The sequence below is a fragment of the Pleurodeles waltl genome, chromosome 2_1 (assembly GCF_031143425.1).
Source record: "Pleurodeles waltl isolate 20211129_DDA chromosome 2_1, aPleWal1.hap1.20221129, whole genome shotgun sequence".
Lineage (NCBI taxonomy): Eukaryota > Metazoa > Chordata > Amphibia > Caudata > Salamandridae > Pleurodeles > Pleurodeles waltl.
The window spans coordinates 306481082-306504242 of record NC_090438.1 but is presented as its reverse complement, the minus strand read 5'-3'; the positions used below and the strand labels follow the sequence as shown (position 1 = coordinate 306504242).

General features: G+C 47.4%; 1 protein-coding gene across 4 annotated transcripts in view; it reads right to left on the bottom strand.

The window, feature by feature from the left end:
- Window positions 1-3579: 3579 nt before the first annotated feature.
- The window catches only part of KLHL13 (kelch like family member 13), a 368477-nt gene continuing 348895 nt past the window's right edge, over window positions 3580-23161 (bottom strand). For all 4 annotated transcript variants that reach the window (XM_069212540.1, XM_069212539.1, XM_069212538.1 and 1 more), the window contains one exon: window positions 3580-5093. In XM_069212540.1, coding sequence (XP_069068641.1) covers window positions 4606-5093 — 488 coding nt within the window. In that variant the 3' untranslated portion in view covers window positions 3580-4605. The remainder of the gene's footprint in view (window positions 5094-23161) is intronic.

Genomic DNA, 23161 nt, shown 5'->3' with positions numbered 1-23161 from the left:
CTACTAACCACGGAGACAGAAACCTCTAGTGCTCTCCCCTTCCCAATTGAGTTAAGTGGATACAGAAGTCTCCCAGCTTTTGGACAAGGGGGCAGTTGTCCCGACACAGCTGCACCTTTTGGGACTCCTCAGCAATCTCTTCCTAGTGGCGAAAAGGGGTCGGGGACAATGTCCCGTCATCAACCTAAAGGAATTCAATCACTGGCTTATCTTTCGTCATTTCAAGATGGAGGGTATCCATTTTCTGAGGGACCTGTTGCAGATGAACGACTAGTTTGGGCGTCTCAACCTGAAAGACGCCTACCTTACGGTCCCTATGTTTTCACACATCAATGTTTCCTCCAGTTTCAACAGCGCTGACAGCCTTTTGAGTTTGTCTCTCTTCCTTTCTGGCTCAAATCGGCCCCCTGGGGCTTCACCAAACTCTTAAAAACCGGTGGTGGAGTCTCTCTGGGCCCGAGGTATCAGGCTCATTATCTCCCTTGATCATCTACCCTTAACGGAACAATGCCTCTCTGGCTGTCTGCTTATCTTCAGTTGGCCATCCATTTGCTGGAGTGTCTCAGGTTTGTCATCGATTAGGAAAAGTCTTCCCTGAGTCCCTCCCAGTCTCTGCAATTTCTAAGTTTCGTGGTCGACTCAGTCAAGGCCACCTTGAATCTTTCATCTCGGAAACTCTCTAAGATTTGCCACAAACTCAGATGGGTTCTGGTTAGGGAAACCATCTCCTGTGCCTTCTAGCCTATATGGTATGCTTTCTCTCTTCATCTATACAGGCCATCTTTACAGGACCCTTGCACTACTGTTCTCCTAAGGGCCTCAAAACATTTAATCTACAAAGGGGCCTCACCTATTCCCAAGACCGTTCCCCTCTCTGAGGAGGCCAGATGAGCTGCAATGGTGAATTGACCACATGGAGACTTGGAGTGGTCATGCCATCTTTAGGTCCCAGCCAGATTTGGTGATCAAATCTGACATCAGTACAGCGGGCTGGAGGGCATGCTTGGGGGAGTTCACCACAGGAGGAAAAGTCTTCCGAAGAGAGATTGCTCATTATCGATTGCCTGGTGTTGATGGCGGGGTCCTTCACAGTAAAAGTGCTGGACCAAGGACAGTTCACAATGCTGTGTCCTTCTGAAGATGGAGAACTTGGCAGCAGTCTGCTAGATCAATCATCGCAGGGGCATCACGCTCAAAGTCCCTATCTGACTCGGCAAGCACCTTTTGGACCTACTGCCTTGCCAACCAGATTTTGGTATCGGAGCAGCACCTGTCGGAGAGATCCAATCAAGTAGCCAATTGGCACTCGCGTCACTGGCACAACGTCAATCTATGGAAGCTCCATGATCATGAGGGCTTTCACCCAGCTTCGGAGGCAACGGGAAGACCTGGTAATTGGTATTACGATTTGGAGATCCAAGTCTGGTTTCCACTTTCGAATGGAACTTTCTTGGGATGTTTCAATCCGTCTACCCCTTCTCCCAGATCCCCAACTAGATCCCTCAGGGACTCCTCACCCCCTAGTCTTAACAGGCTCTCTTCACCTCATGGCCTGGAGGATTACCGGGAATGATGGAAAGTCACAGGCATTTTCATTAGGCTGCATCGCTGCTTGGCAAGGCCTGGTCAGGTGGAACAAATAGACAATATCGCTCCGCCTGGGCTCAATGGCTGGGTTAGTGTAACCAGCGGCAAATGGATCCCGTGGCGGCAGAAATTTAAATATCTTGAATTTCCTTGCATCCTTGGCTTCTGAGGGCTGGGACAATAGATTGGTTAATGCATTTCAGTCCGCCATATCGGCAGGCCACCTCCCAGCTGATGGCCACCCAGTCGGGGAACACCACCTGGTGTGTAAGCTTCTGAAGGATATCAGACTATCTTTCCCTCTTCAACCCCAGTATTCATGTCTCTGGGATGTCAATAAGATTCTGCATCTATTTCAGTCTTGGCACTCAAATAAATACTTATGCAGAAAACAGATGTCTGCAAAATTAGCTACCTTGCTATGTCTTAATTCCTGTCACAGGGTCTCGGATGTCAGGGCCTTAGACTTAACAGGTAGAGTATTCACCCCAGAAGAGGTGACTTTCCATATCTACAGACTGACAAAGTCTAACTCCAGAGCAGTTTCTAATCTGAGGTTTCCAGATGCCCCAAAATTATGTGTGGTCAAAGGGATAAAGGCATATGAAAATATGAAAGGACAAACTTCGTACTCATGGAGAACGGCAACTGCTCATTGCCCTTACAAAGCCTCATAAAACTCTCTTGTCTCCCACGATTGCTAGATGGGTTAAATGGGCAATGCAGGAAGCTGGTGTAGACACTTTGGTCTTTGGGGCACACTCTGTAAGAGGGGCTATGGCCTCCAAGACTTTCTCTTTAGGTGCGTGGCTGGAGGACATCCTCAATGAGGCAGACTGGTCTTTGGACTCCACATTTAAGACATTTTATTTTAAACCAGTCCAGAATATGGCTTCATTGGTAGTGGGGAAGCTTTAAACTAGCCTAATTCATGCCTCCAGTCCTGACATTGAATGTAAAATTTCCTAGCTATCGTAACAAAGTTTCAATTCCATTATGGACATGGAGGCGAGGATTAGCCCCACCCAGGAGACCGCAAGTCTTCCCACTCGACATAAGAGCTGGTTATGGTCATGTTTGTAATGTTTTTACTGTAGTGATGGTATTGATTGTTAATTCTTTCATAAACCGTTGCCTTCTATGGTATGTTCAATTCTGTACTTTTTTGATTCTCCAGTTAAGGAGCTCCGCTATTTATAAAAAAAAAATATGTTTTTGTTCGACTATCTCGAAATAGGAGTAAGAAGATCCACTACAGCTAACGGTCATAGGAAGAGGGAGGGGGAAAGGACTATTACACAGGATCTCGAAGGGCGCACCTCTCATGGATTGGTGGAACTGTCTGAATGTAGTTTCTTAATAGTTACTCATGTTCTTGTGCAATAACTGCTGGTTAATAAAAGTGAGGAAAGATAAAGCCTAATCCCCACCTCCGTGTCCTTAATAGAACTGAAACTTTGTTACCATAGCTAGGATTTTTTTTAATTCTAAACATTGAGTCAGAGCAACACATTTGCATAGTAAGTAGTTTGCGGTTTGACAAACACAATACTCTCCAATAAAGACCCACTTAAGCCCTGAAGCTTGGCACAAAAGAGTGTTTAAAAGGTAAAACTTTTCTTCAGAACAAAGAGACAATACCGTTAATTACTGAAGAGGCATTTTAATAGGTTCTCAGCATTTCATTCCTTTTTGAAAATGTAATAAAAACAGTAATAACACTTTTGAATATTAGCAGAGGCTTTTTTTTATAGGGCAGCACTCCAGTTAGCTGCCAAGCCAAGCTAAATGTATATTCCTGAACATCGCCTTGGAATAGGATGACAAAAACACGTATCTCGAATGTAGGTCAGATAACCAATTCTGGCTCATTTATGCTCTGGTTTTTAGGAAAGGCAGCTTCCCATTTGGATACTGGAAACATGTATCTAGGCAACGGCGATGCAGGAGAATATAAAATGTGCATTAATGAAGTATCTTACGACTGAATAATTGCAGTTAAAAGTTTTATTGAACAAAAGAAAGAAGGAAAAAACAGTAGTTCAAGTTCACTGAGCAAAAGCAGCTCTCCTGCTGAAGCTGCAGGTTGTGCTAAATAACCTTATTCAACTGAGACTGTACATGGTATGGAAGTTATTTCAAAGGGACAGGGATAATAAATTCAATCCTCTAACAATTTGGTCAGTTTAGAAATTATATTTTTAAAATCTTTTAGCCCTTAGCTAATTGAATTACTGTAGCTGCAGAAAAGGTCATCATCCGTATACACTTAATTGTCTGCGAATTTGTGCTTCCACAATAGCAGAAAAAAAGAAAACTAAAAATATTTCCTCCAATTCAAGGTGTAAGCCCAATCTGATGTATTTAGGTGAAGCAGGTAAAACAAAAAGAAAGCAAAATAAAGGAAGAATGTGTGGAACCAAAACTGACGCTTTGTAAAAGGGTATTCCATTAATTGATCTTTTTAGGCATTTTCTATTTCCTTTGTCGCCCAAACATCTACTTTTGATTTACAATTGCACAGGATTAGGACATTAAGTGATATGTCAGAAGTACTGCGAGGAAAAGGGAGGTAGCTTATTCTCCTTGATGCGTTATGCGGTCTCATTTTATTGTTGGCCTTCTCCAAGGGACCATGAAAAAGAAGACTTCGAAGCAGAAGTGCCCCAAAAGTGTCATTAACAACGTCACAGATCTGCTACATTCCATCTATGGTTGGAATTATTGGGCTAAGGTACGTGCACCAACACAGTCTTAAAGCGTACCTAATTTAAACATTTCAAAAAGACAACCCTCCTTAAGCTGCTAAATATTTGGCTCTGCTGAACCTATTTTTAGTTTGACTCAATTCACAAATATTTTAGGTTAAATTGCGAAAGTAGCCATTTCATTCTTAGGGTGTCATTTACGTTAATTGTACCAATTATCGTAGGCCAGGCCTAACAAACAGTGCCGATGAAAACCGAGTCCATGATGCAGTGCAAAAATATCATTAAAGCATCTTAAGTGAAAAGATGTCTAGGGTGCTGAAAGAGGCGATTCTCTAGACGGGGACCCTGTGTTGTCCTCTGGTGGAAAAACTGTAAGAGTGCACGCTCGAATGCCACCAAGTGATTCTGGGAGGTCAAATACTTTGTGCCATTCATCTTTCTCCGGATCATATTTCTGAACAATTTCCACCATACAACGGTTGTTCCAAGAATATCCTCCAACGACATAGATCTTATTTTCAAAAACAGCCACACCAACGTCACTTTGTCCACGTAACATGGCAGCTATTGGAGTCCACTGGTCGATAGATGGTGAATAAAATTCACAGCTTAGTACATCATCATAATCACTTGTTCCTCTAAAATGATTCCCGCCGATGACATACAGCTTATCCCCAACAGTACACATGCAGTGCAGCCCTCGGACCGTTGTCATGGGAGCCTTCTGAGTCCACTTGTCTGTGTCTGGGTCAAAGCACATCAATTCCTTTTGGAAAGTATCATGAGTGATTCCACCTGTAATGTAAATGTGTAAACGTTAACACCAACGAACCTGCACATATTCCATAAACGATAAACCTGTGTTCTATTCATCAGGAGCCCACTAAAATATTAAGATGTCATCTTACAAACAATTTAAATTGTAGAAGCTTTTACAGATTATAAAGAACTAGGTGCCCACACTTGTGGCTTCAAAACCTCAGAGGAAATGTCTAAATTATGCTAAATCCCCAACATTTTATTGTCTCAATGGAGGTAAACTCACGCCTTCATTAAAGCATACCAGACATGGCAAAAGTCCATTAGGAGTTTTAAGGGCACCTTGAAATGCACTTGAATGTTGTGGCGGGAACATGCAGGAGAAAGCTTAATCATTTGGACTAATTTGAAGGTCGAGTTTAAAATGACCATTATCACAGAATTATTTCTTCCTGATTTGAGAGCAGTTAACCGACTGGTTACTGTGTACGCCTGAATCGCATAGCATAGGAAGCTGAATAACAAAAAATCCCGCAGTCATACAATAAAGATGGTAACCCCATTAATTTATTTTAATGCTTTCTAGAAAACGTGCCTATGCTGGAACCCCTTTCTTCGTCTTATTAGAGATAGTCAAAAAGTTCTAGCGTGGGCCTTTCCCCTTTCACAGTAGAAGGTGAAAGCGACTATGTTAGAACTGGGGTTTCTGGTTGTTAAAGCACACACCTTGTGTACAAACAGGGACCACCACTTCTAGTCAGGGTTAGCTAGACATACACAGAGATAACCTGTGCTTAACCTCTGGCATAGAGCAGACAGGCTTATCTACAAAGGCAATGTGTAAAGTATTTGTGCAACACACACAAAAACACAATGAAAACACCAAAAAAATACTCCACACAAGTTTAGAAATGAATTTTTAAAGATTAAACTAAAAATAGTGCTTAGAAGTCACCAGTGGTAAAACGGTTACTTGAGGTCATGATGGTCTGGCAAAAATCCAAAATTCAAGCTGACCGCAATGAAGAGTAGGCTGGCTACAGAACCCAAGCGGGTGTGCTGGAAAGTACCTTGGTTGGAGCAAGTGTCGAAGAGCAAATGTGAAGGCAGACTGGCGCAGTTAGGTTGAAGTGTCATCGGTGTGCCTTGCAGTCAGGTCCTGCACCAGTGTTGAACCCCATTGCTATGAATGCGATGTGCCATTGTTGAGCAGCACAGGCTGTGGATATGCTGTCAAACAGCTACTGCATCGAAGGGACAATTGTAGGAGGCTGGACTGGCTTGTAGTGAGTACCAAGGGGTACTTACACCTTGCACCAGGCCCAGGTATCCCTTATTAGTGTAGAGGGGTGTCTAGCAGCTTAGGCTGATAGAAAAGGTAGCTTAGCAGAGCAGGTTAGGCTGAACTAGGAGACGAGTGAAGCTCCTACAGTACCACTAGTGTCATATGCACAATATCATAAGAAAACACAATACACAGATATACTAAAAATAAAGTTACTTTATTTTTATGACAATATGCCAAAGTATCTCAGTGAGTACCCTCAGTATGAGGATAGCAAATATACACAAGATATATGTACACAATACCAAAATATGCAGTAATAGCAATAGAAAACAGTGCAAACAATGTATAGTCACAATAGAATGCAATGGGGGCACATAGGGATAGGGGCAACACAAACCATATACTCTAGAAGTGGAATGCGAACCACGAATGGACCCCAAACCTATGTGACCTTGTAGAGGGTCGCTGGGACTGTAAGGAAAGAGTGAGGGTTAGAAAAATAGCCCACCCCAAGACCCTGAAAAGCGGGTGCAAAGTGCACCTAAGTTCCCCAAAGAGCACAGAAGTCGTGATAGGGGAATTCTGCAGGAAAGACCAACACCAGCAATACAACAACAATGGATTTCCAGACGAGGGTACCTGTGGAACAAGGGGACCAAGTCCAAAAGTCACGATCAAGTCGGGAGTGGGCAGATGCCCAGGAAATGCCAGCTGTGGATGCAAAGAAGCTGCCACCGGATGGTAGACGCTGAGGATTCTGCACAAACGACAAGGGCTAGAAACTTCCCCTTTGGGAGGATGGATGTCCCACGTCGTGAAGAGTCGTGCAGAAGTGTTTTCCCGCAGAAAGACCGCAAACAAGCCTTGCTAGCTGCAAGGGTCGCGGTTAGGGTTTTTGGATGCTGCTGTGGCCCAGGAGGAACCAGGATGTCGCCAACTGCGTGAGGAGACAGAGGGGGCACCCAGCAAGAGAAGGAGCCCACTCAGAAGCAAGCAGCACCCGCAGAAGTGCCGGAACAGGCACTACGAAGTGGAGTGAATCGGTGCTCACCCGAAGTTGCACAAGAGAGTCCCACGAGAGGACAACTCAGGAGGTCGTGCAATGCAGGTTAGAGTGCTGGGGACCCAGGCTTGGCTGTGCACGAAGGAAATCCTTGGTGAGTGCACAGGAGCCGGAGTAGCTGCAAAACACGCGGTTCTCAGCAATGCAGTCTGGCGTGGGGAGGCAAGGACTTACCTCCACCAAGCTTTGACTGAAGAGTCACTGGACTGTGGGAATCACTTGGACAGAGTTGCTGAGTTCAAGGGACCTCGCTCGTCGTGCTGAGAGGAGACCCAGAGGACCGGTGATGCAGTTCTTTGGTGCCTGCGGTTGCAGGGGGAAGATTCCGTCGACCCACAGGAGTGCTTCTAGTGCAGAGAGGAGGCAGACTACCCCCACAGCATGCACCACCAGGAAAACAGTAGAGAAGGCGGCTGGATCAGCGTTACAGTGTCGCAGTAGTCGTCGTTGCTACTTTGTTGCAGTTTTGCAGGCTTCCAGCGCGGTCAGCAGTCGATTCCTTGGCAGAAGGTGAAGAGAGAGATGCAGAGGAACTCTGATGAGCTCTTGCATTCGTTATCTAAGGAATTCCCCAAAGCAGAGACCCAAAATAGCCAGAAAAGGAGGTTTGGCTACTTAGGAGAGAGGATAGGCTAGCAACACCTGAAGGAGCCTATCAGAAGGAGTCTCTGACGTCACCTGCTGGCCCTGGCCACTCAGAGCAGTCCAGTGTGCCAGCAGCACCTCTGTTTTCAAGATGGCAGAGGTCTGGAGCACACTGGAGGAGCTCTGGGCACCTCCCAGGGGAGGTGCAGGTCAGGGGAGTGGTCATTCCCCTTTCCTTTGTCCAGTTTCACGCCAGAGCAGGGCTGGGGGATCCCTGAACCGGTGTAGACTGGCTTATGCAGAGATGGGCACCATCTGTGCCCATCAAAGCATTTCCAGAGGCTGGGGGAGGCTACTCCTCCCCAGCCCTGACACCTTATTCCAAAGGGAGAGGGTGTAACACCCTCTCTCTGAGGAAGTCCTTTGTTCTGCCTTCCTGGGCCAAGCCTGGCTGGACCCCAGGAGGGCAGAAGCCTGTCTGAGGGGTTGGCAGCAGCAGCAGCTGCAGTGAAACCCCGGGAAAGGCAGTTTGGCAGTACCCGGGTCTGTGCTAGAGACCCGGGGAATCATGGGATTGTCTCCCCAATACCAGGATGGCATTGGTGGGGCAATTCCATGATCTTCCATATTCGGAGTTACCATTGTGAAGCTACAAATAGGTAGTGACCTATATGTAGTGCACGCGTGTAATGGTGTCCCCGCACTCACAAAGTCCGGGGAATTAGCCCTGAACAATGTGGGGGTACCTTGGCTAGTGCCAGGGTGCCCACACACTAAGTAACTTAGCACCCAACCTTTACCAGGTAAAGGTTAGACATATAGGTGGCTTATAAGTTACTTAAGTGCAGTGTAAAATGGCTGTGAAATAACGTGGACATTATTTTACTCAGGCTGCAGTGGCAGGCCTGTGTAAGAATTTTCAGAGCTCCCTATGGGTGGCAAAAGAAATGCTGCAGCCCATAGGGATCTCCTGGAACCCCAATACCCTGGGTACCTCAGTACCATATACTAGGGAATTATAAGGGTGTTCCAGTATGCCAATGTAAATTGGTAAAATTGGTCACTAGCCTGTTAGTGACAATTTGGAAAGAAATGAGAGCGCATAACCACTGAGGTTCTGATTAGCAGAGCCTCAGTGAGACAGTTAGTCATAACACAGGTAACACATACAGGGCACACTTATGAGCACTGGGGCCCTGGCTGGCAGGGTCCCAGTGACACATACAACTAAAACAACATATATACAGTGAAATATGGGGGTAACATGCCAGGCAAGATGGTACTTTCCTACAGCAATGCATTGGTTCAAACCAGCGCAATGGTGATGATGCTTCGGTTTTTCCAGAAAGCAGCTGCAGAACCCAGTTCTGTGGCTCAGGACTGGAAGGGGCAACTCAGGCAAAGGTAGGACTCACAGACGGCAGGGTCCAGCAACACCAGAGGAGTTGTAGACAGTCTTTGATGTTCCTCAAATTGCAGCCCTTAGAGTCACTCTGGGTTCTAGTGAGATGGGCCCCGTCGTAGTACTCAGCAGGACAAAGATCAACAGGCAGCATAGCAAAGTAGAGAAGCAGTTCCTCAGAACAGTCAGTCCAGCTATAGTGGCAGTCCTCACAGCCTAACAGTCTTTACTCCAGCAGAGTTCTTTTCAAGTCCAGTAGTGTTCTGAATTGGTTGGGTCAGCGCCCAGTACTTATACCTAAAGGTGCCTTTGAAGTGGGAAGACTTCAAAGAAGGTTCTTTGAAGTGCACAGAGATCCTTTCTTCCTAGCCTTGGCTACAGACTACCAGTAGGGGGCAATCAGTCCTTTGTGTGGGGAGAGGCACCTCCTTATTCATGTATAAGTGTCGGCTACCCTCCACCCTTCCTGCCCATGAAGGCCTATCAGCATGCAAATGAGTGCTCAGACGCACCTAACCTTCCTGTGTTTGTGGCTAGAGGGAATGCACTAAGTGTAGGTGTCACCTACCTCAGATGTGTAATGTAGACAGGCTGCCAGGCACACAGAGCAGTAAGAGCAGAGAAATGCCCTCTTTCTAAAAGTAACACATAAAGGATAGATTAAACCCAGATCTGTGACTGGGGCGAGTGTTTGAAAAGTTAAAACACTCAGTCCATCATCCTTTGTGCTGCTAAAGTTGCCCTAAGTGGGAAGGGTATGCCCAGACATGGGTCCCTTGCTCACTGTGCCAATGGATTTAAGCTAGCCTGGCTGATGAAGGGTGATACACTGAAACTAGGATGCCTGTTTCCGGTCCAGGGAGGACCTGGCCTGGCAGTTCGGGCTGGACTGTTCCTATCGGGAACAGGGTCAAGACTGATTTGTATATGGCTTGCTCAAAACTGGGGTGGCATGGTGAGCAAAAGAACAATGGATTAACCACAGATCTGTGACTGGAGGTGAGTGTTTGAAAAGATTCAACACTCCGTCCATCATCCTTTTGTGTTGCTTTTTCTAAAAGTGGCATTTCTAAAATAGTAATGCTTTATCCGACTTTTTCAGTAAAGAGGATTTATTATTATCATTCCAAAGAAATGAAACATGACAGAGCTACTGCTTTCTGATCAGGAATAACAACTTAAATGTATATTAAGGAATTCCCAATGCTGGCCTATGAGAGGAGTAGACCTTATATAAGTGAAAAATGACATTGGGAGGTTTTCACTATCAGGATATGTAAAACTTAAAAGTACATGTCCTGCCTTTTACTTACATAGCACCATGCTCTGTGGGCTACCTAGGGCTGACCTTCGGGGCGACACATGTAACACAAAAGGAGTTTAAGGCTTGCAAGAGGTTTTAAATGCCAAATCGAAGTGGCAGTGAAGCTACACACACAGCCTCTGCAGTTGCAGGTCTGAGAATTGTTTAAAGGGCTACTTAAGTGAATGGCACAATCAGTGCTGCAGGCCCACTAGTTACAATTAATTTACAAGCCCTGGGTATACTACATACCACTTTGTTAAGGACATACAAGTAAATTAAATATGCCAACTGTGGATACACCAATGTTACCATGTTTAGGGGAGAAGCACATGCACTTAACATTGGTCAGCTGTGGCAAAGTGCTCAAAGTCCCAAGGCCGACAAAAAGACACAGCAAAAATGTGAGGCAAATAGGCAAAAAGACTGTGAGAAGACCAACCTAAGGCTGCCAGGTCTAAAAGCCTATAATGCTACTGGGTTCACATGGTGGTTATTCCTATACAGACTTGTTCTGTAGATGTAGTACTCTTTGGATCACTTACCTTGAGGGGGGAGGCTAGACCAGGCAGTATCATTGAGGGATGAAAGTCAATTGTAATAGAAAAACATTATTTGTTTTCTTCAAACACTGTCACATAGGTAATAATCCTGGGATGCTTTCCAGAGTTTGGACACCCAGTATTCAGGGCAATCTCCCTTCATGTTTCTTGCAACACAATCTGGCTTAAAAGTCCATTGTGCCTCACTTGATCTCTGGTCCCAGGTGGCTCGGGCCACAGGAAATAAACCCCACAAACATTTGGGCCATACACCGCCTGAGCTATGAAGATGTACAGAGAATCCTGAATTCTATCTTATGTGCTGGAAGAATCCATTCAAGTCTATCAAATGCTTTAACTGGTAGACATGTGTTCTAATCCATTCAGTTTAAAGCAGACTGGCTGCTTAGTTTATGTAGGTCCTGTAGCTTTGTGATCTCATCCTTGTCCTGTATCGATCACGTGTTGCAATAGTCACATCTTGCTAACAGTACTGGCCACCTAAACATTATGCAGGGAGGTACCTGGATAGGTAGAAAGATGTTTCTCAGTAGCATAATCTACAAATTGGCGTTTTAACAATAGTGAAAATTTGGTGATAAAAAAGCTATACATTAAACCATACTTGGAAGTTCCTTAATGTCAGAGTAGTATTTTGTATGGCTTCAAAATAATTTAGCCAGGAGAAAAGCAGACTAAAATATGCTAGATTCAGTACATGGTGGCTTCCCAAAGAAGCCCCTCTATCTTTGCATAAGATTTCTGTAAAATCTAAGGTCTGCAATTTGCGTAACTGAGTAGAGAATTATGTGGCTTTAAAGGCAAGGAACCATCTTACAGGCTGCTGACGAATCCTAATCAATGTTAACTGTTATTAGGTGAACATACTTGTAATGGACACATGCATACTTACATGTCTCTTACGCCTATTACTAAGGCATTCTTTTTATAGATCTATTCTATATTAAGCAAATGTTTAAATTAAAATTAAGGCTAGAGAGCTTATATGGCAAAAGAGAATCTACATTGGGAATATAACAAAGTTATTACTCTAATTTGTAATTAACTATATGAAGAGGAATGGCAGTAAAGGACAATAGTAAATAATAAAGATTTGTGCCATATTTCACTAAGTAATGCAGCCATTCTCATGGTTGATGATCACGAAGATCTGTTAAAGGGTTAATTCAGTGAGACGAAGATGGTGTCAAGGGTTGGCGAGACATAGGACTGTATCAGGAAAAACAACGGCCGAGGATACTAATGTTATTTGAAATGTATGAACGATATGCCTCTGAAACAAATATTGCAGCATTAAAAGTCAGGGAATCCCCAAAACACGAGGCTGTATGACAATTTGAAAACTAGTATAGTTACCTGTAAGACATCATTGATAATATGGATAGTTAAAGGTCAGGACAACAGAGAAGTAACATCTCATGACAGAGCCGTGGACCCATGCATTAACTCTACCCTGTGGTCGTTGCCATTAAGAATTGCTAAACACACTTCTAGGCTCGAGTGCTTTTGTTGGCTTTTTAACCGATTGAAGGGATACAAATGGCTTTTGGTTACACATTTCTGTTTGGAATTTATGATACCTTTCAGTCCTCTTCTTTTAAAATTACTTTCCGCATATCAACAAAGTCCATAATTTTTAGAACATGTGTTTGGCTTGAGGATGAAATCCATTTATTTTGGCCTAAAATTTTGCTTCCAGTCACTACTTTTGAATTAGTTTACCTATTAAAGAACCGGAAGAGGACTTTCTCGGACAACACGTTACTACAGGACTCAGTTCACTGGAACTCTAATACTTTGATTGCACCCACTTATGCTCTTTGATCTTCCAAAAGCAACATTTATATTGTACAGAATGCTTAGGCTGCTGTGCTATCTGGTCAGTAACTACTGCATCTATCTGTATCGTCGTTTATTAACACTGGGCTTTTGTACAGTGACCAAACTGCCTGAAGGTGACAGCAGGGACTTTCTGGGGAAAGAATAAAGAAAATTGTACAGCAGACAAAAGGAAGAAACTATGACGTCCAGCAGCGTAATAGTCCGCAGACACAGCAGAACAGAAACCCCTCCAGACGGCCCATTACCGCAAAGATACACAACAGTCCGTAGTTTGTTGGAAACATATTTGGCCGCAGTTTATTAAGGGATTATTTACAGCATGTCTGCCCTTCTTTTATGAGGGCCATAAATCAATCATACGTGTTGTTGTTAAGGGCAATAAAATTGTTATATCTTTGATACATTTGTGTCATAATTGCTTTCCTTTAACAACTTTCTCATTAGACGATAATTATCTTATTACATGCCGCTTGCTCTTTGCTTGCACTCAATCTCCCGCGTTGTCCATTATTCATTTTTAGATAGAAGGGTACTCGTATTTTCGTTTAGGCTTAGCTCGCTACCTTGTTTTGGTCCTTGTGTCCCGCTCTCCAGTGGACCTGGGCTGCGAGTGCTGTGTTTCCGAGTACCTCCCCTGACTGCCTTACCCTGCCGTGAGGCATCCCAAGGTAAGTAGCCTTGCCACCCCGCTGCGCTGTGTGTGGCCTTTGTAGTTCTTTTATCCTTTCTTTCCGCCTTCCTACTAGCTGTTATTCATCCGACAACCCAGCCTGCGACGCTCTCGGTGCCAGTTGTTCGGTTGGTATGGGTGGGTGGGTGTCTTCCTCCTCTTGGCTGCCTGGTCACCTGTGTTGTCCAAGGTGCCGGGCAGCCCCCTTTTAAGCGTCCCTGGCGCTACCCCCGGGGTGCCCCCCTCCCCAGTCGGGTTTAAAAGATGCGGTCCCCCCTTATTGGCCGCTTGCTCCTTTGTCGCCCCCACTCCTTTCCGCTTCTGCCCAACGTTGCCCCTACGACAGGGCCGGTAGGGGGTGGGGGGGTGTTTGTTGACTGGGGGGGGGCACTTCTGTCCCCCCCGGAACCTCTTGTTTTGCGCGCCCTATTTTGGCGCGATTTTCTTGCTCAGGCCCGCGGTGGGGTTTCCGCTCCGGCCATTCTGAGCTCCCGGTGGTCGCGGGCCTTCGCCCCAAACCCCTCCAGACGGCCCATTACCGCAAAGATACACAACATAAATCAATCATACGTGTTGTTGTTAAGGGCAATACATTTTTTGTATCTTTGATACATTTGAGTCATAATTGCTTTCATTTAACAACTTTCTCATTAGACGATAATTATCTTATTACATGCCGCTTGCTCTTTGCTTTCAATCAATCTCCCGCGTTGTCCGTTATTCATTTTTAGATAGGAGGGTACTCTTATTTTCGTTTAGGCTTAGCTCGCTACCTTGTTTTGGTCCTTGTGTGCCGCCCTCCATTGGACCCGGGCTGCGAGTGCCGTGTTTCCGAGTACCTCCCCTGACTGCCTTACCCTGCCGTGAGGCATCCCAAGGTAAGTAGCCTTGCCACCCCGCTGCGCTGGGTGTGGTCTTTGTAGTTCTTTTATCCTTTCTTTCCGCCACGCCGCTCTTTGGGTTACCGCTCAAGGTCGGCTCCCCCTTTGTCTGAGTTAGCTGCAACCGGCGAGCCGTAATGCGGCCCACAGGTTGTCCCAAAAAACATCCGTCCCCTGCCTGGATAGGTGTATCCCGTCTGATGCAAAGTATTCTGGTCTTTGCAGATTGATTAGCCCATGTCTGATGCTCTCCCAGCCGTTTTGGATGCAAAATTTCTTGGCTGCGACGTTTAGTTTCTTCCGTGATCTGTCCAGTGCGCCAGACAATACGGCCCCCCTCCATCGTTGCCTGGGAATGATTTCCGACCAAATAAATGTGGTCCCGCCCATGCGTCTAGCCGCTGATGTGAGACTTAACCTCATGGTTTCCATCAGGACTTTCCTCCCCAGTTGTGCCAGTTCGTTCCCCCCCAGGTGGATTACCAGGACGTCGGGGCGGGGTGCTGGAAGGCCTGGAGCTTGTTGATTCTGTCCATGAAGTGCTCCCACCTCATGCCTGGGAAACCGAACCATTTTATGTTTGTCCAACGTGGGCGTTGCCCGATTGTGAGGGCTTATGATTCCCACCAAGCTTTTGTTCTGTGGATGAAAGAGTGACCGACCACCCATGCCGTTCTAAGTTTACCTGTGGGTGGAAGGGAACATTGGGGGGTGACTGTTGGGGTTTTTAGGGGCGGTTCCCTCCTTGTTGCTCCCTAATGTATTCTTTGTAGGCATTGGAGCGCCATCTACCGATTGCCTTGATGCCTGGTTCTGACATGCCGTGGCGTGCTGCTGTGGTGGCTGCCCCTATCCTGAAGGAGTGGGTGCCAAAATTACTGGTGTGTAGCCCCACCCTGGCCAATGCCCTCCTGAGTATTGATTTGAATTGGAATAGGCTCAGGCACTCCCCATTCTCGTGTGTTAGGAGTGCTCCTTGCGTTTCAGGACTGAGCTGTAATAGCTCCTGTGTGTTGCAGACTGGACATACTTCGCGATCGTCTATGCATTTCACCTCTATTTTTGCCCCTTTTCCCAGTTGGTCTGTTTTGAACTTTCTTAGTATGATTAGCATCTGTCTTTGGCCTATATGCACCTCGTTTCTCCGAATTCCTGCATTCTCGTGACCTGTTTTTGCCGGGGCCACTAGCTCGCTTATCCTGAACGCCCCGAAGAATGCCAGTGTGAAAGCTGTCTTGAAGAGGGTATGCTCAAACTTGCTGCGGCATATGACCCCGAGTGTTCCCACCAGCTGCTTCAGTGTACTGAAATCTATTGGGTGCCTTTTGTCTACCGTTGGCCCTTCCAGTCTGCGCCACCCTTTCATAGCTGCTTTTATGTAATGGGAGCTTGTGGGGTCCCTGCCAGTTGCCAGCTTACTGAAGTGTGCTACCGCTGTTAGGTGGGCTTGAGCCCATGATTTGGTTTTCTTTTGCAAAAATGCCCATTGTATGAAGCGCTCTACTGCTTTTTGTGATTCTTCGTGGTCGAGCCAGGACTTTACGCCTGTCACTGTTAGCACTCCGTTTGCGTACGCCGCGTAGCACCTGGCTGTTTTTGGTGCCAGGGTGTGGGCTATTAAAGCTGTTAAGTCCCCTCTACCAGTCCCCACAGCCTGTGTGGAAATGGGGTCATCTCCTTCTCTGCTTCTGGGGCCAAGATCCTGAATTTCCCCATCTGGAAACGAGAGAGGGCATCTGCTTTAGAGTTCGCGGTACCCTGCACATGTCTGGCTCTTAATTCTAAATTGCCGTCCAGCTGCCTAAACACCATATATCTCAATAGCCTTAAAATTGCTGCGCACTGTGCAGTCCCTCTGTTGATAGCGTGTACTACCGCTTGGTTGTCTGACCATAGTGTGAGCTTCATGTTTCTCAGTTGCTCCTTCCAGATTGCTAGGGACACCGCAATGGGGAAAAACTCCAATAGTGTGATGTTCCTGTTCAGGCCCCGTGTTGTCCATGACTCTGGCCATTTCATGGCGCACCACTTGTTTTTCAATGTTGCCCCGAAACCTATGCTGCCTGCTGTATCTGTGTATAGTTCGATTTGCCTGGCGGGCACCCAGCCTTCTCTCCATATAAGGGTCCCATTGAAGTCTGCTAAAAATGACTGCCATGTCTGCAGGTCCCGTTTAGCCCCTGATGTCAATCTTACATGGTGGTGCTTCTTCTCCAGCCTCCTGGTCAGCTGTGAGAGCCGCCTGGAAAATACTCTGCCTGCGGGGATCACTCTAGCAGCGAAATTCAGCTTGCCTATAAGTTCCTGTAGTTCTCCCAGGGTGGCCTTCTGCTTCCCCAGCAACCCCTTGATGTTAGTTTGCAGGTCTTTGACTTTGTCTAGCGGCATTGCTGGATGTGCCTGCATTTGAATCTAATTCAATTCCCAGGAAAACGAGTTTTGTGGTTGGGCCTGTGGTTTTATCTTCCGCCAGCAGCACGCCCAGTGAGGCGGCTAGGGATTGAAATGCATCTAGTAGCTCCTGGCATTCAGACCCGATAGGCTGGCCTATGAATAGGAAATCGTCCAGGTAGTGCAGTTTGCCGCCCCTTGGGTGTTGCTTGTGTAGTGCCCATTCTAAGAAGGTGCTGAATTTCTCAAAGTATGCACATGATATGGAGCAACCCATTGGCAGCGCTTTGTCAAAGTAAGTTTTGCCCTCAAAATTGAACCCTAGCAGGTGGTAACTCTCGGGGTGTACCGGGAGTAGCCTAAAGGCTGCTTCGATGTCTGCTTTTGCCATTAGCGCGCCCCGCCCTTTAGCGCGCATTAAATCCACTGCATTGTCTACTGATGCGTATCCTACCGCGCAGTGTACCGGGTCTATGCCATCGTTCACTGACACACCTTCTGGGTAGGACAGGTGGTGGATGAGTCTGAATTTGCCGGCCTCTTTTTTGGGGACCACTCCTAGGGGGGATATTATCAGTTTGCGTGGGGTGGGGGTGGGAAGCGGGCCCTCTACTCTCCCTAACTCTATCTCTTTTTTTAATTTTTTCTTTTACAACTTCTGGGTACTCACTTGCTGAGAGTAGGTTCTTTGGTTTCCTGTTATGTGATGCAAGCGTGGATGGTATCTTAAAGCCTCGCTCAAACCCTTAACATATTAATTTTGCGTCTTGTTGGTTATTGTACTCATTGGCAAGCAGTGTTAATGGGGGATACTGCTAATTCCACCTTCCCCCCCCAGCCAGCCTATGTGGTTGGTGCGTTCATTTCTTTTTGTCTTTTTCCCCGCTTGAGGCTGCCACCTCCCCCTCACTTAAATTCCGATGCGGGGTGACCCCCCCCCCCCCACATGTCGAGCATACATGTCTGAATTTGCATGCTGCTCCCCACGTGCACTCGTCTTTTTCGAATTTGTAGCATATTGCGGCCGCCGTCCTCCCTGTTTGGGGCCCCTTCCATTGGGTGTATGGCTGTCTCTTTTGGTAGGGCTTACCCTTTTCATGCCTGCTTTTCTGGAAGCTCCCGCGAAAGGGCTGCTCGCCTTTGTGGGCCCAGTTCCTGGCTTTCCTTGCTACCATCATTTTATGCATGTACCCGGCTACATCTTCCTCGTCCCAATCCATGTCTGAGTGAGCTTGCATTTTTAACCTGAAGCCTTTGTCATAGTCTAGCCAGGCTTCCCCGGAGAATTGCCTCTGTGCCTCGTGGAGTTTTGATTCGTAGAGCCACAGATCCTTTGCGCAATGTGGAAATTTCTCCACTATTATACAGGCCATGATCCTAAAAGCATCAAGCCAGTTGTCAAAATTCCTTTCCTTCCTAACTCGGTTGGGCTCTCTCCTTTCCTCTTCTTTCTTGTCTACTGTGGTTAAGTCTAAACCTTCTACCTGAATCTCTAGCAGTGTGAAAATATCTATGAATTCCCTGCGCCATATCCTCTCCTTTACTGCTAGAGGGATAAGACTTGCTAGCCCGGGTGCCCTTGCCACCATGCAGGGTCTCCCCAGGGTCCCTCTTTTGTAAGACGCAGGAGCCTGCACGTCTGCTGTTGGGTGGCGCCGCCTGCGCGCCGTTTTATTCGGCCCTAAGCCCCATGCTTGTGTAGGCCGGGCTGGGGATCCTGGGGGGGCCGGCTCCTCCCCCCCACTGTCTGGTCATAGGCTTCTCTCAGGTGTTGTGTCTGCCCTAGCTGTCAGTGAGTTTTTCCCTTTTGACCTTCTGGGGGGTGAGCCTTCCCTTACTTCTGGGTCCCTAGGCACTTTTTCTTCTTGCCCCCCCCCCGGTTTTACAAATAATAGTGGTGCCATGGATTTCAGACATTCTTGTACAATTATGCTAATTTGCTCACCGTTTGATGTCTTCGCTTTCTTGCTTGGCACCGGGGTTGCAGCTTCCGCGGCCTCGCCGGACTCTCCCCTGTCCCTTTTTTCGCTCTTCTGCTTGTATTTCTCTGTCGCTTCTTTGTTTCAGGGGGTGTTACGTCACTTCCTGTTGTGTCGGTTGTACTGCTGTACCCGTGCACCTCTCGCGTTTTCTTCTTGTCTGACCCTGCTCCTTTTATTTGTTTCAGGATCCAGTCTTTGCTGCGCATTGTCGCCGCCTCTCTTGCTGCCTTGATGATCTCCTCTAAATCGAGCTCCCCGTTGGCCTCTGCGATCTCCATGATGCCTTGTCCCACGGCACGTGTTCGGGGTTGCTTTCTGCCCCGCTGGGCTGACTCTGAACTCCCTTGGTCTACACACGGGTCGCGCCGCCCGACGGGCTGTCCCCGGTTATGACCGTGGGCGAGTATACAGCAAGGTCGCGTCGCCTTGCCGGCTGTCCCTGGCTGTACTTCTCTTGGTGTGAACTTGGCTGGTTTGCTCTGATTCTGTAACCAGCTGGGATGTTGGCTGGGTCCACGCACAAGTTTCTCTTTTTTTTTTTTTTTAAACCTGGGCTTAGTTCTTGCAGTTGGGGTTTTTCGTGCTGGCCCTGCGTTTTGTTTCAGTGGTTTTTTGAGGCCGGCGCAGTTGTGTGCCTGTTTCTTTTTCCCTGGTCCCTGTAGCACGTAGACTATCTGTGCAGAGTTCCCTGTGGCCCCGCCTTTTGTGGGTGGGGCGCTCGTTTGGTACGTTCGGCTATTGCCGTGTATGGATGCGGGCGGATTGTAGACCGGGCCGTGTTTTGCTTCCTCGTGGCCCGGAGAAGGTGAGTTTTTGCTTTCCCCGGCACGGGGGCGTCCTGTCTGGAGACCGGGATGGAGCAGGTGAGTCGGGTCCCGGAGCGGGAGAGTCTAATTTTTGTGTGGCTCCCGCCTGCGTGTGCGTCTGCACGCTCCCTGCTCCCTGGGGGAGCGGAGCGTCTGCTGCAGGCGTTGTCGTCTGCCCCGCCGAAAACCGGGCTGCGTCTGTTGTTCCTCGCGGCCCGGAACAGGTGAGGTGCTGGTCCTGGGGCGGGAGGGCTCTGTCTTGGGTGCTTCCTTCTTCCCTTTCTTGGCTCCCGGTTCGAGCCCGGGCATCCGGAGCTCGCCGGGATTTAAAGGCCGGGCCGCGTCTTTTCTCCCTAGCGGCCCGGGCAGGTGAGTCCTTCGGTTGCTTTCGGGCCAAGGGGGGGGAGGGAGAGGGCTGCCGATGGGTCCCTTTGTTGACTGGTTGCCAAGGAGGCCCGGGATACGTCTGACCTGTACGCTGGAGGGTCGCGTCGCTCCGATGAGCGGTCCCCTCGCGGTGATTCTTCGGTCGCGGCTTGTTTCCGATGGCCAAGGGTTGGAGGGTTGCGTCGCTCCGGTGAGCGGTCCCCTCAGGTGGTCTTCTGATGTGGGTTTCGTCGGTCCTCGCGTCGTCGGTCCTCCTGTCTTCCTCCTCTTGGCTGCCCGGTCACCTGTGCTGTCCAAGGTGCCGGGCAGCCCCCTTTAAAGCATCCCTGGCGCTACCCCTGGGGTGCCCCCCTCCCCAGTCGGGTTTAAAAGATGCGGTCCCCCCTTATTGGCCGCTTGCTCCTTTGTTGCCCCCACTCCTTTCCGCTTCCGCCCAACGTTGCCCCTACGATGGGGCCGGAAGGAGGGGGGGGGGGGGAGGTTGTTGCCTGGGGGGGGGGGGGGGGGGCACTTCCGCCCCTCCCCGGAACCTCTTGTTTTGGCGTGATTTTGCTCAGGGCCGCGGTGGGGTTTCCACTCTGGTCATTCTGAGCTCCCGGTGGTCGCGGGCCTTCGCCCCGTACGTTTTTAATGATTTGTGGAACTTAATGTGTGGAAGTTCCATGCGGGCAATAAGCAGAAGGGGTTTCTGAGAATCTTCGGTGTAAAGGTTTCTTACTTTAAATCAGTTAACCTCATTTTCAGGGAGACATCAGCCTCTTTGACATAGATTCAAGACCTGGTCAGCTAGTGGGGAAAAATTACTCTTGCGAGGCAGGAGCAAAGCCATTTAGGTGCTTTGTTGGTGAAGCACAGAATTTTAAGTTAGAATGTTTAATAAGCGGTAGACAGCAGAACAAGTGACTAACTTGGAAGATATGGTCCTTGTGCTCCAAATCCAGGCCCTTTAGTTTTACTCATTGCTTGCCTGAAGCCCATACACAGGCCAATGTAGTATTGGGGTTGTGATATTGCTACTCTAATGTTTATTATGTATGTTTGGTGCTGGAACAGCAATGGTAACATTACCCAGAGAACATGCAGGAAGATGACAAAGGCAGCATTCACCGAGGGCACACCAGACAGCTCAACGCCAAAAGATAACTCCTAATTACGACAAACCATTTTAACAAGGAGCTCACTTATAAAACTGTAAGGGAGCCTTACAGAACTTGCCCAGAAGGACCATGGTGAGAGATTTAGGTATCAATCACTGTGTCAAGAGGGAACAAAAAGGAGGCACTAGTCAACATGCAGTTTAAGGCCATACATTTCATTGCATCGATTAATCATTCATAAGAGAACCAGAATTAAAAAACATTATTAGGTGGAAGATGACCCAAGGGTGAGCCATTCCGGGGAAGGAATAGGAAGATCCATTCCGGGGAAGGAATAGGAAGAGCAATTGATTTGGGTGTCATAACAAAGCATGCTCTCCAACACAAGGGAGTCAGAGTATAAAATAACAACAAGTGTTATCTAAGGACAAATTGTGTTTGTCAACACCAGATAAATGTAGGCGGAATTGTGGGGAGTGAGATCACCAAAACACATTAGGGTGGAATAATTCAGGCTAGAATCCTACTGGAAGGAAGTGCTACTTCCATTAAAAAGGTCATGTGGATTCAATTTTTCTGATCAATCAACAGTGAGATTAAGTCTCTGTCAGACAATTTTGAAAAATGTGAAAGTAAGAGAGTGGAAATGATGCATTAACTCTTGCTGACAGCAAGAAGGTCAACAGCCCGGAGATTGAATAAACAGGTGTCCTCTCTGTGGAAATGTGGCTCTGATTTGCCCACAAAGACTGCCAGCATTTTATCTTTTTGGGTGAGTACTGTTATTCTACGCTTTGAGGTGAAGGAGCAAGCATGTTAACTGTGTTCATGTCATGTCTGAAAAGTGGCATGAGAAGTAGACAGCAGCCACGTCTTTTGGAGGACAGTAGAAATACTAACCTTTAGGCTATTTTTCCATGGGACTATGAAGCGTCAAAGCCATGGTTTTGGGAGCCAGACTAGCACCTCTGGTTAGTTCCATGAGATGTTTTGCCGGGGTCAAGTACAGGGGCGGCTCCTCAGGGCAGAGGAGTGTGCTCCCCTGCCAGCAGAAGAAAATGCAAACCTTTCCGAACGAAAGGATAACAAACTATGTTAATTATCCTTTTGTTATGATTATGAAAGGGGCAGGGCCATGGGGGTGACTGGTACTGAGGGGAAGTACACAGCACTCCCCACTCAGAGCACATGTGTGTTTGGCCGGCTGTCTTGGGACGGCGAAACACAAATGCACAGAAGGCTCTCTCCAGCCCAGCAACACAGTTGCCGGGCTGAAGAGAGCCTGCACAGACTCCCAGTCTGCTTGGGAGCACCCTAGCAGGGCACTCGGCCGCAGGGCAAGCTGGGAGCCTGTGCCTGCAGCGACAATGGAGAGGAGAGCAGCACGGCGTGGGTTGGCGGATCAGGTACGTTTTTAATTTATTTTATTTACTAAATGTACCCCACTGTTGCCCCTCCCTCCCATCCGCATCGTACCATCCCTACCCCTTTTTTAGCACTGCGAGCAGCGACTGGTCAAGTATATTGTAGATGAAGAAAGCAGCTAACATTTACGGGATAATAAACCACCTTACACATGAGAGCGTGGGTGGGGATAGCAATACACTTAAGGACATTATTTCCAGGGTAGTTGTACTCTGGCCCAGTAGCTCCTTGATGATGTAGATCACCACCATGCTTCCTTTTCACTGGTTTCTGGAAAATTAGTTTAAGTTGGCTGGTGGGAATATGACAAGACATGGAAATGTCAGAACCAGATATTAGTGAAATCTAGAAAGTGTAAGATAACAGTAATTGCACTGCAGATCCTCTTCACGGGCTATGCAGCTCATTTTAAGTTGAGG